General features: G+C 38.9%; 1 protein-coding gene across 1 annotated transcript; it reads right to left on the reverse strand.

Moving 5' to 3' along the window:
* Window positions 1-1,214: 1,214 nt before the first annotated feature.
* On the reverse strand, window positions 1,215-9,750 carry SPX (spexin hormone). The gene is made up of 6 exons (XM_032287688.1): window positions 9,534-9,750; window positions 9,071-9,151; window positions 8,827-8,884; window positions 8,179-8,241; window positions 6,673-6,756; window positions 1,215-2,591 (listed from the first exon to the last, which is right to left on the reverse strand). The coding sequence occupies exons 1-6, from the start codon at window positions 9,537-9,539 to the stop codon at window positions 2,533-2,535; spliced, it is 351 nt and encodes a 116-aa protein (XP_032143579.1). The 5' UTR covers window positions 9,540-9,750; the 3' UTR covers window positions 1,215-2,532.
* Window positions 9,751-14,305: the final 4,555 nt, after the last annotated feature.

Consider the following 14,305-nt stretch of genomic DNA (forward strand, 5'->3'; position numbering starts at 1 on the left):
ACGATAAAATAATGTCATTCAAGGTTGATAAGATACACATTTTTATTTATTGTAACCAGATAAAGAAGAAATGCAAGCCAGAGGCTGACTTGAGCAAGCCAGGGCCCTTTTGCCTTTCTCTCTCCTCTCTTAGGACCACAATGATGGTATTGGGGGAGAGAAGGCAACTTCGAAAAAACAAAGAATAATTAAGACCCCACAATGGAGGCCGGATAGCTGAGGTAGGCTATAGAGACAAAAAAAGGGAAGAAAAAGGGAAGGGCAATGGGAACTGTGCAGAAAGTGGCAGAAAGCCCTACCTGGAGACCAGGGTATTTTAGTCCATATATCTGTGTTGAAGGTAGAAATTCTCAATTTTAAAACACAAGCCATACAATGTGAAAGTTTTCTGATCTATGATCACTTGTTCATTTTTGTTTGTTTGTTTGTTTTCTGAGACAGAGTCTTGCTCTGTCACCCAGGCTGGAGTGCAGTGGAGTGTAGTGGTGCGATCTCAGCTCACTGCAATCCATCTCCCGGATTCAAACGATTCTTCTGCCTCAGCCTCCTGAGTAGCTGGGACTACAGGCAGGCACCACCATGCCCAGCTAATTTTTGTATTTTTATAGAGACAGGGTTTCACAATATTGGCTAGGCTGGTCTTGAACTCCTGACCTTGTGATCCTCCTGCCTCAGCCTCCCAAAGTGCTGGGATTACAGGCGTGAGCCACCACGCCCAACTCATTTCAGTTTTTTAAAAAGCTAGGAATAAAGAGAATGCAGACACCATAGAGAGCTGGAAAGTTATAGAAAATTGGGAAGAGGGACCTTTGTAATTAATTAGCATATTTGTACATGTGAACATTCTAGGAATTTGAGTACTTAGCATATGTGAAGCTGTATTTTAACAGTTATTGGTCATTGAGACAGCTTGTAAAACAATGATTAGTATGAAATTTTTGAGATTGTTCTGGTTAGTTGTGGGAAGAATTATTTCATAAGATAGATGTTAAAAGTGTTCTTCGAATACCTATACTATTTGAATAGTCAATATGTAAAAGTTTGTGTCTGATAAGTAAATAATTTTTAATATCCCACACCTCCTAATGGTGAAGTGGTTAGGACTCTGTATAAGCAAAAACAATGCTTTTGGAAAAAAATTTCAGTAAATTGGATGTAAGCACTGCCTAGTAAATCTACTTTCAAATCAAATCATAATTAATGACAGGTGCCTATTATAATGCCACACAGATTTTTTAATGCTCACAAGTTATTTTTTGACAGAGATCAACATTACATTAACTTGAATTTAGTTACATTATTATGAAACAAGATACAGATAAATCTTATAAGCAGAGTTCTGACTACTTAACACAGTGAAATTGCAATCCCACGTTACAAAGATATTCATATAAAGATATTCTTGGGCTATTAAATAATGGCTACATACTGATGACAATAAAAATTAACAATACTTTCCACTTATGACATTTGTCAATAACAACTCTGAATTAGGTAAAAGAATAATTAACATGATGGTCATACTGTAATTTTAAATAAATACATTATTATATTTGCCACAGGACTGTATGTGTGTGTGTATATTCAGATGGTACTGAACTCAAGCTGGCTTCTAAAAAGGAGGAAATCAGGCATATAACTGTGCACTTATGTTATCAGAGTGATTTATGTAATGCTATGAGGTCAAATAAAATCTAGAGTCTAGTCAATCAGAGTAAGCAGAGTACATGAATCTGCTGAGTCTGTTTGGCAATGGAAAATGAGTTACTTCTAACAAAACTGGCTTGTTCCCTCTTCCCATATGTAAACAACAGAGTGTGTCTAATAGAGACACACTTATTTCCCAGTAACTTGTAGATACATGTTTCTAAACTGAATGCAAGGTAGTTCCCAAAGGGCACAAGGGGAGCTCCAAGCTCTGGATCTTTGGCAAGCCTGCTACCTCAATGACTGTCTCCTCCCAGCAACCACACTGAAGCGTTCCTATCACAGGGCTTCTCCCCAGCCATCCAATTTATCTTCTTAATTGACCACTCCTGGATGAGCTCTAGAGAGTCATACTCTCCTATTTCCCATCCTGCCAAGCTTCTTAACTTCATCCCACCTCTTTGGGATGGGTTAAAAGGAAAACAGAGAGGGAGAATTTCTGCTGAGTGAAAACAAAATGCAAGTGGGTAACAAAATGAAGAAAAAAAAACAAAACTAAGATCAAGACAGTTACTGGCTGTAATTAAAAGGAAAGAACACTTTAGTCTTCAGCCTTATAATTATAAATACTCTAAGAAACTCAAGAGTAAGACACAAGGTGATCTCAACATTTTTGGTGATCTAAACAGGACCTGAAACAATGAAAGAAGATGATGATGTTCTCAGCTGAGCATCCTATGTATTTTTTTTTGTTTCTGAAATAATAAAACTACCTGTGTGTATTCTTAAGATTACAAATGGAATAAAAGAGTCCAAAGGTTTTATTCGTATGGTTCATGTTTTCAAAGAGACTAGCACTATAATTAAACATAATCTAGTATATTTTCACCAGTTTAGCAGACTATCTTCCAGGAATCTAGGTTGATCAAAATTTTTTTCTTCATCTGTAAGAAAAAAATTGTTTAAAATAAATATACACTCTGCACGTCATAGAGGAAAATTAATGGAGGAAAAGGTAAGACAAAGAGAAGCTCAGTAAATCAACATTTAGCCTTCTAAGTTATGTTAACTCATGGACTCTGCTACTGAGAATTTAAACAATGTGGGTTCTGATTTGTTCAGTTTAAAATCTTTTCTTCTCAGCTTGGGACACATTGGGGGTTTCATGTTTTAAATCTGAATCTCTATAATGAATGAAACTACAATATGGGATGTCTGGTAAAAATCTGAAAGAGCCACGTGTCTTGCTCTCACAAATTGACTTATGTATAAAATACCTGCCGTGAAAATAGTTCACTTGCATCAAAGGATTGTCTCTTTATATTTCCTGTTAAAATGGATCTTACTCGGGAAAGATGACATAGGAACACATTTGTAAATGTTCTTTTGTTAGGGGAGCTAGAGTTCTGGGGGTGAAATGAGAAAGAAGAAACACTCCTGGGTGAGATGGCGAAACTTTAGAGCGTGAGGTGGGGATACTTAAAGAGTCGGACAATAGCAGGTTCCTGGGACTCTAAAAATAGGATAGAATGACTAAAAGTTACAATAAGGTAAGGAGAAGGAGTGGTTAGGGCGAAGTGTATTACTAATTTCTTCTAAGATTACCTCTAGATAAAACCACATTCTTTCCATTAGTTGCAATATAATTTGAATATCTGGGTTACATCGTAACCTGTATTTCTAGCACACTTGAAACCATTGCAGAGAATGGGCTTCTCTTTAAAGGGAAGGAAGATAACAAAACAAAACTAAACCAGAACACCGTCCTTGTATAAATTCCACTGAAACCAAAATTCACTACATAAAATAAGAGGCTTCTAAATAATAATGGTACTATAGAATAAAAATACTAAAGTGATTAATACTAGTGATGAATTTATCATTTGGGAATCAAAAACTTTTCTATTGATTTAGACTGATAAAATTAGTAATTTCATCTTCAGAGACCATCCACTTAGAAAACTTCAGTAATTAAAAAAATACATATTTATTTTCCAAAAAAGAGATGGGAACCTATAATCACATCCTTTCCTCAAATTACTAATGAAGATACCTCTCCTTTTTAAAATTAGCTCTCTCTTGTCCATTACAGGTCACTTTCCTTTCTGGCTCTGCACATCTTCCCAACAATCAAATCGAAAACGTCACTATCAACCAATCTCCATCAGAGCTCTGTTCTTACTGACTTCAAAAATTGCTGGGTTCCACATCTAGGGTTTTAAAAAGATCACCTTAAATACAGCATCCTCTACCCATTATTCAACTATTTCACACCTTTTCATTGCAAGAGTTCTGAGAGTAATGCCGGCTCTCCAGAGCCTTGGACCCCGCTTTCTCTTAACTTTGCAGTATACCTTCTTGTCCCAAATTCTGTCTAAACAAGGTTTCAGATACAGCACAGCAGAAGCAAGTTGTGTCACTGGATGGGAGGTGGGGGGATGTCCTGTGATGCACTGTTTAAAGTCCCCTGAGCTGTATATTCTTACTACCCATTCTGCTATAGTTAACCATTCTGATAGTTTCCATCCTTGGAAAGTTTCAAGAGGGGAGTAATCAGTAGCATCAACTACTGGGTAAATACTGGGATACTCTGTTATTCTGATTTTCCTCTTATCTTTCTGCTTGCTCCTTTTAATGTCCCTTCATGGATACTATTTTCCCCCATTTCCTTGATTTTTGGGTGTTTTATTATCTTCCGTTTTCCCATTATATCTAAGCCCTAGAAGCTATCTCCATTCTCAAGATTTCAACCTTTATTAATTGCCTCTGAAGTTCCTGTTGTTTTCAAACCTGACCAATCATCAGAATAATGTGGAAGAACTTCTTAAGGACAGAGATTCTTGGGCCTCACTCAAGCAGTACAGAATTAGAATCGCTGGGCCTAAGGCCAAGAAATCTCTATTTTTTTTTTTTTTTTTCAGTGATCTCTCCAGGTAATTCTGATGTCACCAGTCCACAAATGGATAGTGGAGAACTCTGACCCACATAACTTTATTGACTAGAAGGTCCCTGTCACTTTGAATTGAATCCTTCTCCATATTCACAAAAATTTCCACTCCTTATTATCATCATCACCATTTTAAACTCTCAAACACAACACTTTAAAAATGTGCTTGACTTTGGGTTCTCTCTCACATCTTTAGTGAACAGCTATCCCACTTATCTATTCTTTCTGGGATACCTCAGAGTTGAGACCCTGCATCTATTCCCACTGACTGACTGGGCCTCATCACTTCACTCCTGTATTATGTCCTGAGTTTCTTATTGGTTCTCCACTCTAGCCTTTCCTCTTTGATCCAATTCATATGAAAGGTAGCATGGAATAATTGAGAGAGCTATAGAATCACACAGATCTGAGCTAAAATCTTGATATCACTTCTTACTATCTATGTGATCTTAAAAAAGTAAGGCCATCTCTTGAAAGCTCAGTTTTCTGAGCTATAAAGATTACCAATCATATCTGACACATAGTGTCTTATACTATAGCTATTGCTATTGCTTTTATTGTTACCCTATGTATCATAACCAGACTCATATTCCTTCACCTTGTCATCTGTCGGCTGAAAATTAATAGGTCATCTTATTCTCAAAGACCAAGTTACCTCCTGTTTTCATCCCAGTTCTGTTATGCACCTCTTATGTGATGGTGAGCAAGTCACTTAATCTTTCTGAGCCTCTATGTTCTCACTGGTAAAATGTGGATGAGTGCCTACCTCCTAGGGTTAGTGAGGGGATTAAGAGTGCATATCCAATATCTGAAAAGCATTGTCTTCTCTTCATGCCTTAGCCCTGGTCTTGCTCTGAGTTCAAAAGACTTTTTTAATCCCACTCTCTTCCACTTGCCTTTCACAGGGATTTTTTGACAACAAAGCCAAAGTTTGAAGCCAGAAAGTGCCTTCTGCTCTTCTTCCCTTCTCCCACATGGGCTGTCCAATATGAGGCATGGAGCACACGTTTTCTCCAATAGCACAGATGTTATAGAACTAGGCCAGCAGCATATGCTTCAACCACCAGACCACTAACTACGTGTTTTTTGTTTGTTTGTTTTTGAGATGGAGTCTTGCTCTGTCACCCAGGCTGGAGTGCAGTGGCATGATCTTGGCTCACTGCAACCTCCGCCTCCTGGGCTCAAACGATTCTCCTGCCTCAGCCTCCAGAGTAGCTGGGACTACATGTTTTTTACACATTTTAAAATGTAAATTATGTCACAAATATGGCATCATTACAATTTTTGAAAGAGAAAATTTTCGGTCTATTTGTTACAGTTCAATGACTTCGTAATAGTAATAAGAATGATATAACTTGTTTCATTGGGTTCTCGTAGAGACCTTGCACATGAGTACCATTATTTCATTATTTAATTGATAATGATATTAAGGCTCAGGTTCACCCAGCTAACAAGCAGCAGAGCCAGAATTTAAGTCCAAGTCTGTTAGACTCCCAAGACGTGGCTGATACATTACCAAGATACCACAATTCAACCAGTAGTTTTAATGCTATATGGACACAGTACTTCTATTTGAAGATTAGATCTAATCCTGGTATAGAAAAAGCTACATAGGATAGTGAAAATTATACAGGCTTAGAATCAGAACTGGCCCATATCTATTGGGGTGAACCATATGAAACTGCTGTGTTTCTAAGAAAAAAAATTGTTGATTTCCTTTGGTTTAACTTTGAATAATGAGCAATTGGATTTGTGATTATTTAATCTTTTTGGCCTCAGTTTGTTCAGCTATAAGATAATGCAGTTGGACTTTGAGCTTTTTCAGTTTTAAAAGTTCTAGAAAAAAATAAATAAAAGTTACCGTAGGCTAAGAATGCCAAAATTCATATAAAATTCCCCAGTCTTGCAAGGAAATGCTTTTATAGTCTTGGGACTCGCTTCAGTGAGAAATATACTGGTCTTCACAGAATAAACATCTCTGTGAATTTCTGGGGAGGGGCATTGCACTCAACACAGAATCCCGAAAGTAAGCAAAACTGTTCTGTCAGTGCAGGTGAAAGAGGTCACTATGTTAGTACCTTCTGGTGACTTCTGCAGGGACACCAGTAAGATGGCTGCTACCTCCGGAATAGTTAGTAGTCGGGGATTTGGGCTTCGTCTTTCTGGAGAAACAAAAATGTATACAGATTCTGTTAGCATTTATATATTCATATTCGTAAGTCTTATTCTCACATGCTACAACACTAGAAAAACCTCTATGAAATAGATTTTGATCTGTCAAGAAAGGGCTCCTTACGCAGAAGACTAATTTTGTATAAATGGAAACATTTCACATTTGCTTTGGAAATGACTTACAATTGGTATGTGAAGTTTACAAACCGGGTATGGAAGGTAATTTTAAAATGCCAAAGAGAATTTTAGATAATAATTTACCTTTTCGGCTAAATATAAGATAATTATTTGACTGAAGGAGTATCTGCTAAGAATTCAAAGTTATTTCAAATCTAAGTTGAAAAAAGACAAATTGTTCTGATTCGATTCAGCACAAAACATGATTTCTAATTTGGGGCTACTGAAGTTGAAAAACAAATCTCACCCTCATAAAATAAATAAGCACAATTACACAGCATGTTTGAGGAGCCTACACAAAAATTTAAGCACCTACTATGTGTTCAAACAGTGTTTGGTATTTTTCAAAGTAAGTATACTTTTTAATTTTAGCATTTCAATCTTTACAATTTTATCGAATTGTACTGTTTTTTATTTATTTATTTTTCCATGCTAAGCAATTTTATTATTTTTTAATTGCATTTTTGGTTTTGGGGTACATGTGAAGAACATGCAAGATTGTTGCATAGGTACACACGTGGCAGTGTGATTTGCTGCCTTCCTCCCCTTCATCTATATCTGGCATTTCTCCCCATGCTCTCTCTCCCCAACTCCCCACCCCACGCTGTCCCTCCCCTATTTTTAATACAATACGATGGAAAGGTTTACCATGAAAAAGAACAGTTCCTGGTCCCATCCTTAACTGCCCGCATGTTAGTTACTCTTTTGATTTTGAGCCTGTGATAGTTCTTTCTAGTAAAACAGAAGCATACATTTGAAGCTCCTAGGTAAGTTCCCATTTTGTTAATAAGTGTTTAAGAGGAGGCTAAGTTCCTGCATAAACGCGCCGATACGTTTCTAGATGCATTTGTATAGTTATTCCTCTCTCTCCTTACCCCGCTGAGCTGAACCTCACGCCCTAACTCCCTGGGGACCTCTGCACACCCTGGGGGCCAGAGGGCTGGCTCAGCAGCCGCGGGCGGGTAAAGCTAGGGGAGCCGCAGCGCCAGCCTGAGCCGCCCTTGCCACTGTTGGTGCGGGGCTGGAAGCGCGAGCTCCCGGCTCAGGCGCTCGGTGTCCCGCTGCTGCTGCCCACGTGGGCTGCGCTCGGGCGGACTGCAGCTCCAGGCGACTCAGAGCCGCGTCTTTCCGGTGGGGAGATAACTTTCTTTTGGAGGCAGCGCGGAGCAAGCCCTGCCCACCCCATCCTGTTCCCAAAGCGCAGGACTAGCGAACTTGCACCCCTGGTCACTCACCCGGCAGTGGCCGATCGGAGAGGTCCTTCCTCCGGCTCTGGTCGGAGATGAAGCGCCGACCCTCTGCAAAGGCGAGACCCGGGGTTCAACGACCGCCCTGCCCGGGACAACCGGGGCTTACACCAGAGCTCCTCCCGGCAACGCGCAGTCCCCGGGCGTGGGGAGGGGGCAGGTTGCTCCAGGGTCGCGCGGGACTGTCGAGTTTCCAGCGCTCCCAGCGCAACCTCCGGCGGAGCCAGGCGCCCTGGAGACCGGGAGAAAGCTCCGCGCCTGGCCAGACGCCGCAGGGGAGGTTTGGAGCGAAGGTCGGGTTCACCGCCGGTGCGGTTGTTTCCCAGGCAGCCCGAGTCCCCATTTGGACTAAGACAAGCAACCCTCCATTTAAGGATGGAGGATTTCTAAAAAGGATGGAGGATTTCTAATAAGGATAAAATATTTCTAATAAGGATGGAGGATTTCTAATATTCAGGGACTCTTCCCTTCTCCCTCCCCTCCCTCACCTACCGGTCTCTTTGATGGCCTCTACGATTTAAGGGAATAAACTCGATATTTTTCTTTCTTCATAACTCTCCATTTATCTGTTCATGGATTCATGCACTTCTAAGGGTATTCCGTTATTATAGGAAAAGAAAAATATTTGGAACTTACGTGCCCCTTTCAGATACAGCATAGCTTGAGGAGTCCAGTTCCTTCTCTCCAACAGTCTCTATAACCCGGGAGAAGGGAAGAGCAGTTAATTAAACATTGCAGCTCAGTCCTCTATTACAGCAAAATAAAGAAAAAACAGAAGACAATAAAATAAGAAGGAAGAAAGAAAGAGCAGAGTGGACACACAGTGCGCATTTTTAAGTTATTAATTTAATTAATTAATTTATTTATTCCATTTGATTACCTGCGGAGCGCCGCTGGAGTTTCCCAGGAAAAAAAACACCAGGAAAAGAGCCAAGGTTGTTGCTGCTAGACTTCTGAGTCCCTGTATGAAGTGACCAACCAGAAAGGGTCATTTCTGTGCCAATAGGATCTTCTGCTTCCTTCCTCGACCTCCTGGACAGTTACAAACCCCTTACTTCTCGAAATATTGTCTTAGTACTCAGTTTCTGGAGGTGTTTCCCTTCTATCTTCCAGTTAATTGAAAAAAAACATATCTAGAAATATGTTATTTTTACTACTTCACCCAAATGAAGAATAAGTAAATACGTGCATTTTTTTCTTAGTAAAATCAAATGATTCTGTTATTCTAAAGGCATATCATTCAAATATCCTTAAAATGCTTATTAAATATGAAATAGGTAAAACGCTATAAAGTGTTTTTAAAAATAGCTAAGAAGTCTCAAGTTAATGAAGCCTTTACTTACCTTCATGTTCTGCTTCTTTTCAGAACCTTGAAACAACTGTGACTTTCCCTGTGAGTTTTCTACTCTTGCCCTGAAATTGGAGCTTTTAAAATCTTGGTGTTAAGGACCTCTCTCCATCTGGAGTAGAGTTTGGGAGTCCACAGGGACATCTTGTCAGTCTTCAAGCAAGATCGAGAATCTGATGACTCCTCCAGGGAGTTTCATTGCAGGAAGTTGAGGAATGATTGATGGGCGGAAATTATTTGGATACGGATTGCATCATCCAGAAGACATTCAGAATGTGTCAGCATCACTGCTCTTGCTTTTCCTACTAGCTACCCAAAGCACTGTTATTATTATTAATGAAAACAATCAATAGTCCAAGGCAGAATCAAAAGTAAATGAATAAGTAAGAAAACTTGTCTTGAGTAACTAGCTATCAGTCTGTCACTGATGCCTAAAGATGTATGAAAAGGTCTGGGAATCTCAATGGAATTTGACATCAGTCATTCACTTAATTATTCATTCATTCGGTTGTTTGGCAAATATTTATTGAGTGCCTACTGTGAGACACACAATCCTTTTATTTCAAGGGACACAGCCATGCACTGAAAAGACATAGTCTTTGCTTTGATCTAAGTTACCCACTAGTCAAGGTACACACTAAATTGAGGAATAGATAAAATAAGACACAGTAGTTACTCCTTAATCATAGGTGTGTGGGGGGGGACATGTTTTAAGACCCACAGTGGATGCCTGAAACTATTGGTATGTATATGCCTTATATACACTGTATTTATTCTGTCTGTTCACCAAGACGATTACTAGTTGATTAATGGGAGAATGGTGTTTACATGTGAACATGCTAGACAAAAAGATGTTTCATGTTTTGGTTAGGCTGGAGCCGAACAGCGAGAGATTTCAACACCCTACTCAGATTTAACACTCACAATTTAAAACCTATGAATTCTGAAATTTCGCATTTAATATTTTCAGACTGTAGTTGACCATGGGTAACTGAAACCATGGAAAGTGAAACCGCAGATAAGCAGGGTCTACTGTAACTACACAATGTTTTAATTTTTTTTTTTTTTTTTTTTGAGATGGAGTCTCACTCTGTCACCCAAGCTGGAGTGCAGTAGTGCCAACTCTGCTCACTGCAACCTCCACCTCCCGGGTTCAAGCGATTCTCCTGCCTCAGCCTCCCAAGTAGCTGGGATTACAGGCACACACCACCATGCCTGGCTAATTTTTGTATTTTTAGTAGAGATGGGGTTTCACCGTATTGGCCAGGATGGTCTCAAACTCCTGACCTCGTGATCCTCTGTCTCCGCCTCCCAAAGTGCTGGGATTGCAGTCGTGAGACACTGAGCCCTGCCTTTAAATTGTTAAGTAAAAGTAAGCAAGGTGATGGGATAGGATAAGTCGTGGGCTACTTTAAGGAAGGTTAAAAACAGAGGGTAGCCTTGAAGGATAAGGTGAAGTAATGGGAAAAACTGGGGCAGTAATTAGTATTCCAGGCATTCTCAATAGAAGAAAGAAAAGCAAAATCTATGCACAGCAAAGAGCATGGCTTGTTTGGGGAACAGGAAAGCAGCCAATGGAGACAGAGTTGTGTGGGTGACAGGGAAAGGCTTTGAAATGAGATTGGAGAGAAAGAAACGGGCCAGTCAATACGGAAATATGATTATAAGAAAAGATGATGATGGCTTATACTGGGATGGTACACAAAGGGAAAGAAGAGCTGTAGATGAGTTTGGATACATGTTGTGGAGGTAGGAAATATAGAACTTGTATATAAAAGGGATACGAGAGTATGAGAAAAATATATCAAGGATGATTCTTAGGTTTATGGATAAAACCATGGGTAAATTATGAAGTAATTTATTGAAATTGGAGAAACTTCTTAACTTACTTTTGGTTAGTAAAAGAGAATGGAATATAGAATGTAGTATGTGAGCAGAAACTTGAGAACTATTTACCATCTGCAAGGGGAAAAGCAAAGCAGGAAAAACTAGAGTCATTCGTGTAATGCTCCAGTTCCACGTCGTAGGAAAAGGGAAAGATAAACACTGACTAAAAGGTTATCTGGTTGCTGTTTTAATAATGCTTTAAATGTTAGATTTTAAGATTTTCATTTCAAAGGATTGTAGCAATTTCCTTCAACAAAGAGCAATAAAAGAAGTGAAATATGCTGTGTTTATCATGTTTTAAATAGTCACACATGAAACCTGATTACCTGAAAAATAAATAAAATGCCTTTCCATACCCCAAACACAAATGTTTTGGGAAGAGGAGCAGGAAAATGAATCACCAATAAAACATGTTTTGAGCTTACAATTTTAACAAGAGATACATAAATGTGCTTTGCTGATAATAGTTTAGCTAATGAATTCACAAGCAGATGTCTTACGTCAAAGCTGCCATTTTCAGTTTAATGTGCGCAAAAGAAGGGAATGGTTTTGACATGTTATCAATATTGCAGTCTTATCAAGGGTAACATGCTAGAATGTGTTATTTCTAAAAGGATTTCCAAAGGGCATTGGCCCCCAATAGAATGTTTTTGTTAAATCACAAAGCTTTTAAGGTTTTTACAGTTTCAAACCAAGACATGAGTTGTTATAATATTTGGTATAAAACAAAACAAAACAAACGATAACAAAAACTCACATAGGTAAAGCCCTTTGAATTTTATTCTGCTGACAGTATGACCAGACAGTAGATGTTGAACGAATGGTCTTTTAAGCCTTTTTTGAAGGCACATTCAATGAACACTGTTTTGAATTCATCACTGTTACCTGCATTCTTGTAGTTGACTAAAGAGTGCCCAGGCCCTGTTTAACCAATGATCACCTGTCACTGGTTAAATGGCGTTCTTTCAAGGTCAGAGATTATTGTGTTCACAAGGAAAACAGCTGCTATCTTGGATAAGATTATCTGGACAATATGGCTATTATAGTACAAAATGCCTAAATGACTTTTTGGATTACAGAATAGAGAGAATTTGGGTTGGATAGCATGAATGAAGACATGAGTTCAATCTTCTATGTTGGCTTCATTTTCTGTTAGGACCTCAGCCCCTTAGGCCAGTTTTCTCATAATCAGATGAAAGAAGTCATTTCCCCAAAGGGTCACCAGTTTTAGGAGGGATTTTGGGAGCATTAAGAAGGCCTGCTATCCAAAATAAAACTTCTCATTAATTGGCCACTGTCTTTAGTCAGGCTTCTTTTTACTTAACGCTTTGATTCACAATGAGCTCACACCCTGAAATAGATACTATTGCAATTTTTTGTTGACAAACAATTTCAGATCCTTTCTCCAGAATTACAGATAGGGAGAGGAAGGAGAAAATATGAAGATATTGGTTTTCTGAGGACAGTTAAGACAAGTAATGTTTAGTGTGTTGGGGGTAGATAAAAGTGAAGCAGGGAGACTCAAGTTCACCAATTTCATACTATATTCTGGATTAAAATATTTTACCCCTCATTTCCAAAATGATGTAATTGTGTGTATAAATTAATGTACAGCCACCGTTACCACAGGATAATTCATAAGACTTGGCTGCTAATGGTGTATGTTATGTAAATGCAGCACAAAGAGGACAGATATAGCAAAAAGGTCTTGGATCAAGATACAAACAACAAAATAACACTGATAGCTCTTTTGGAAATGTTGAGCCATATAAACCTTGGTAGCTCAGAAATGTGAAGAATGAATCCATAATTCTGTGATGTGAATTAGGTCGAACACCAGCTGTTGCCAGGTGTGATCATCAAATAGGAAGGTGGGATAGTCAGTTGTCCTACTTATCTATGTCACTGGGCCAGAAATACTCTCAGGACAATGCATGCTATTTTTCATAACACTTTAAATTTGAGACCTTTGAAATCCATTGTTAAATTCAATTTTCATATCAAATTCATGTATTAGATCCTGTATTTCACTTAGAAGCATACTCGAGAGTTTGACTTGATATGACACTAAATGGTAGAGTTAGTGTTTTAGCACCAAGGCTGGTCCTTATACCACCATGGAACTCATAGCCACCTCACAAGGTCACATCACAACAGAAGAATCTTCTTCAGGGATTCAATTACCCACGATTATCAGTATTATTTCATATGCGTAAAAGACTATTGTGCAAGTGATCCCTCTTGTCATAGGGTATTATTTCTGGCTTTCATCACATAAGAAATAAATTTTGTTTTCTCCTTGGGATTATTCTACTTCATAATAGCAGCTGCAACGACAAACGAAACCCAAGAAGCTCTTCATTTCATACTGGAAAGAAAGGAGAATTAGTGGTTCACACCAGCCTCAAAACTTTAGGAGCAGCTTCTGGTTTCCCCAGCAGCCTCCCTTTTCTAGTAAAGAAGGGCAGCCAATCTGTAGGCATGGTCTTTCGTTTATCTACGATCCCTCCATTGGCAAGCTACTGGATACAGTAAAGTCCTAAGGAATGTGAAGTAGAAAGGCAGACTTCTGTGGGGGCCAGATCATTAGATTCAACTCTATGGCTGACAGAGGTTGATTTCAATATATTAAAAGTGATCGGGGGCTAGCACCAGAAGAGCTGAAAGAATGAACTTTCACTCATTAAACCAACATTTACTGGACACCTATTGAAGGCCAGGAACTGGAGATACAAATGTAAGAAGAGATTTCGAACCTCAAGAATCTTTTCCATAACCAAATCAATACAAAGCAAGTGGAAAGCTGTAGGAGAGGACAAGGAAGGAGCAGCTGTTTTGGCCTAGCTGGTCAGGAAAGATATGATAGCAGTGACATTTTAA

The sequence above is a fragment of the Sapajus apella genome, unplaced genomic scaffold (genome assembly GCF_009761245.1).
Source record: "Sapajus apella isolate SASKATOON/1434 unplaced genomic scaffold, GSC_monkey_1.0 scaffold2, whole genome shotgun sequence".
NCBI classification, from domain to species: domain Eukaryota; kingdom Metazoa; phylum Chordata; class Mammalia; order Primates; family Cebidae; genus Sapajus; species Sapajus apella.

Bases quoted from the DNA above. Each gene is read 5' to 3' on its own strand.
- SPX (XM_032287688.1), bottom strand. The intron at 8,242-8,826 runs GTAAGTTCCAAA...TCGCCTTTGCAG, and splicing joins GCTGTATCTGAAAGGGGCAC to AGGGTCGGCGCTTCATCTCC. The intron at 6,757-8,178 runs GTGAGTGACCAG...TTGTTTCTCCAG, and splicing joins CTCCGATCGGCCACTGCCGG to AAAGACGAAGCCCAAATCCC.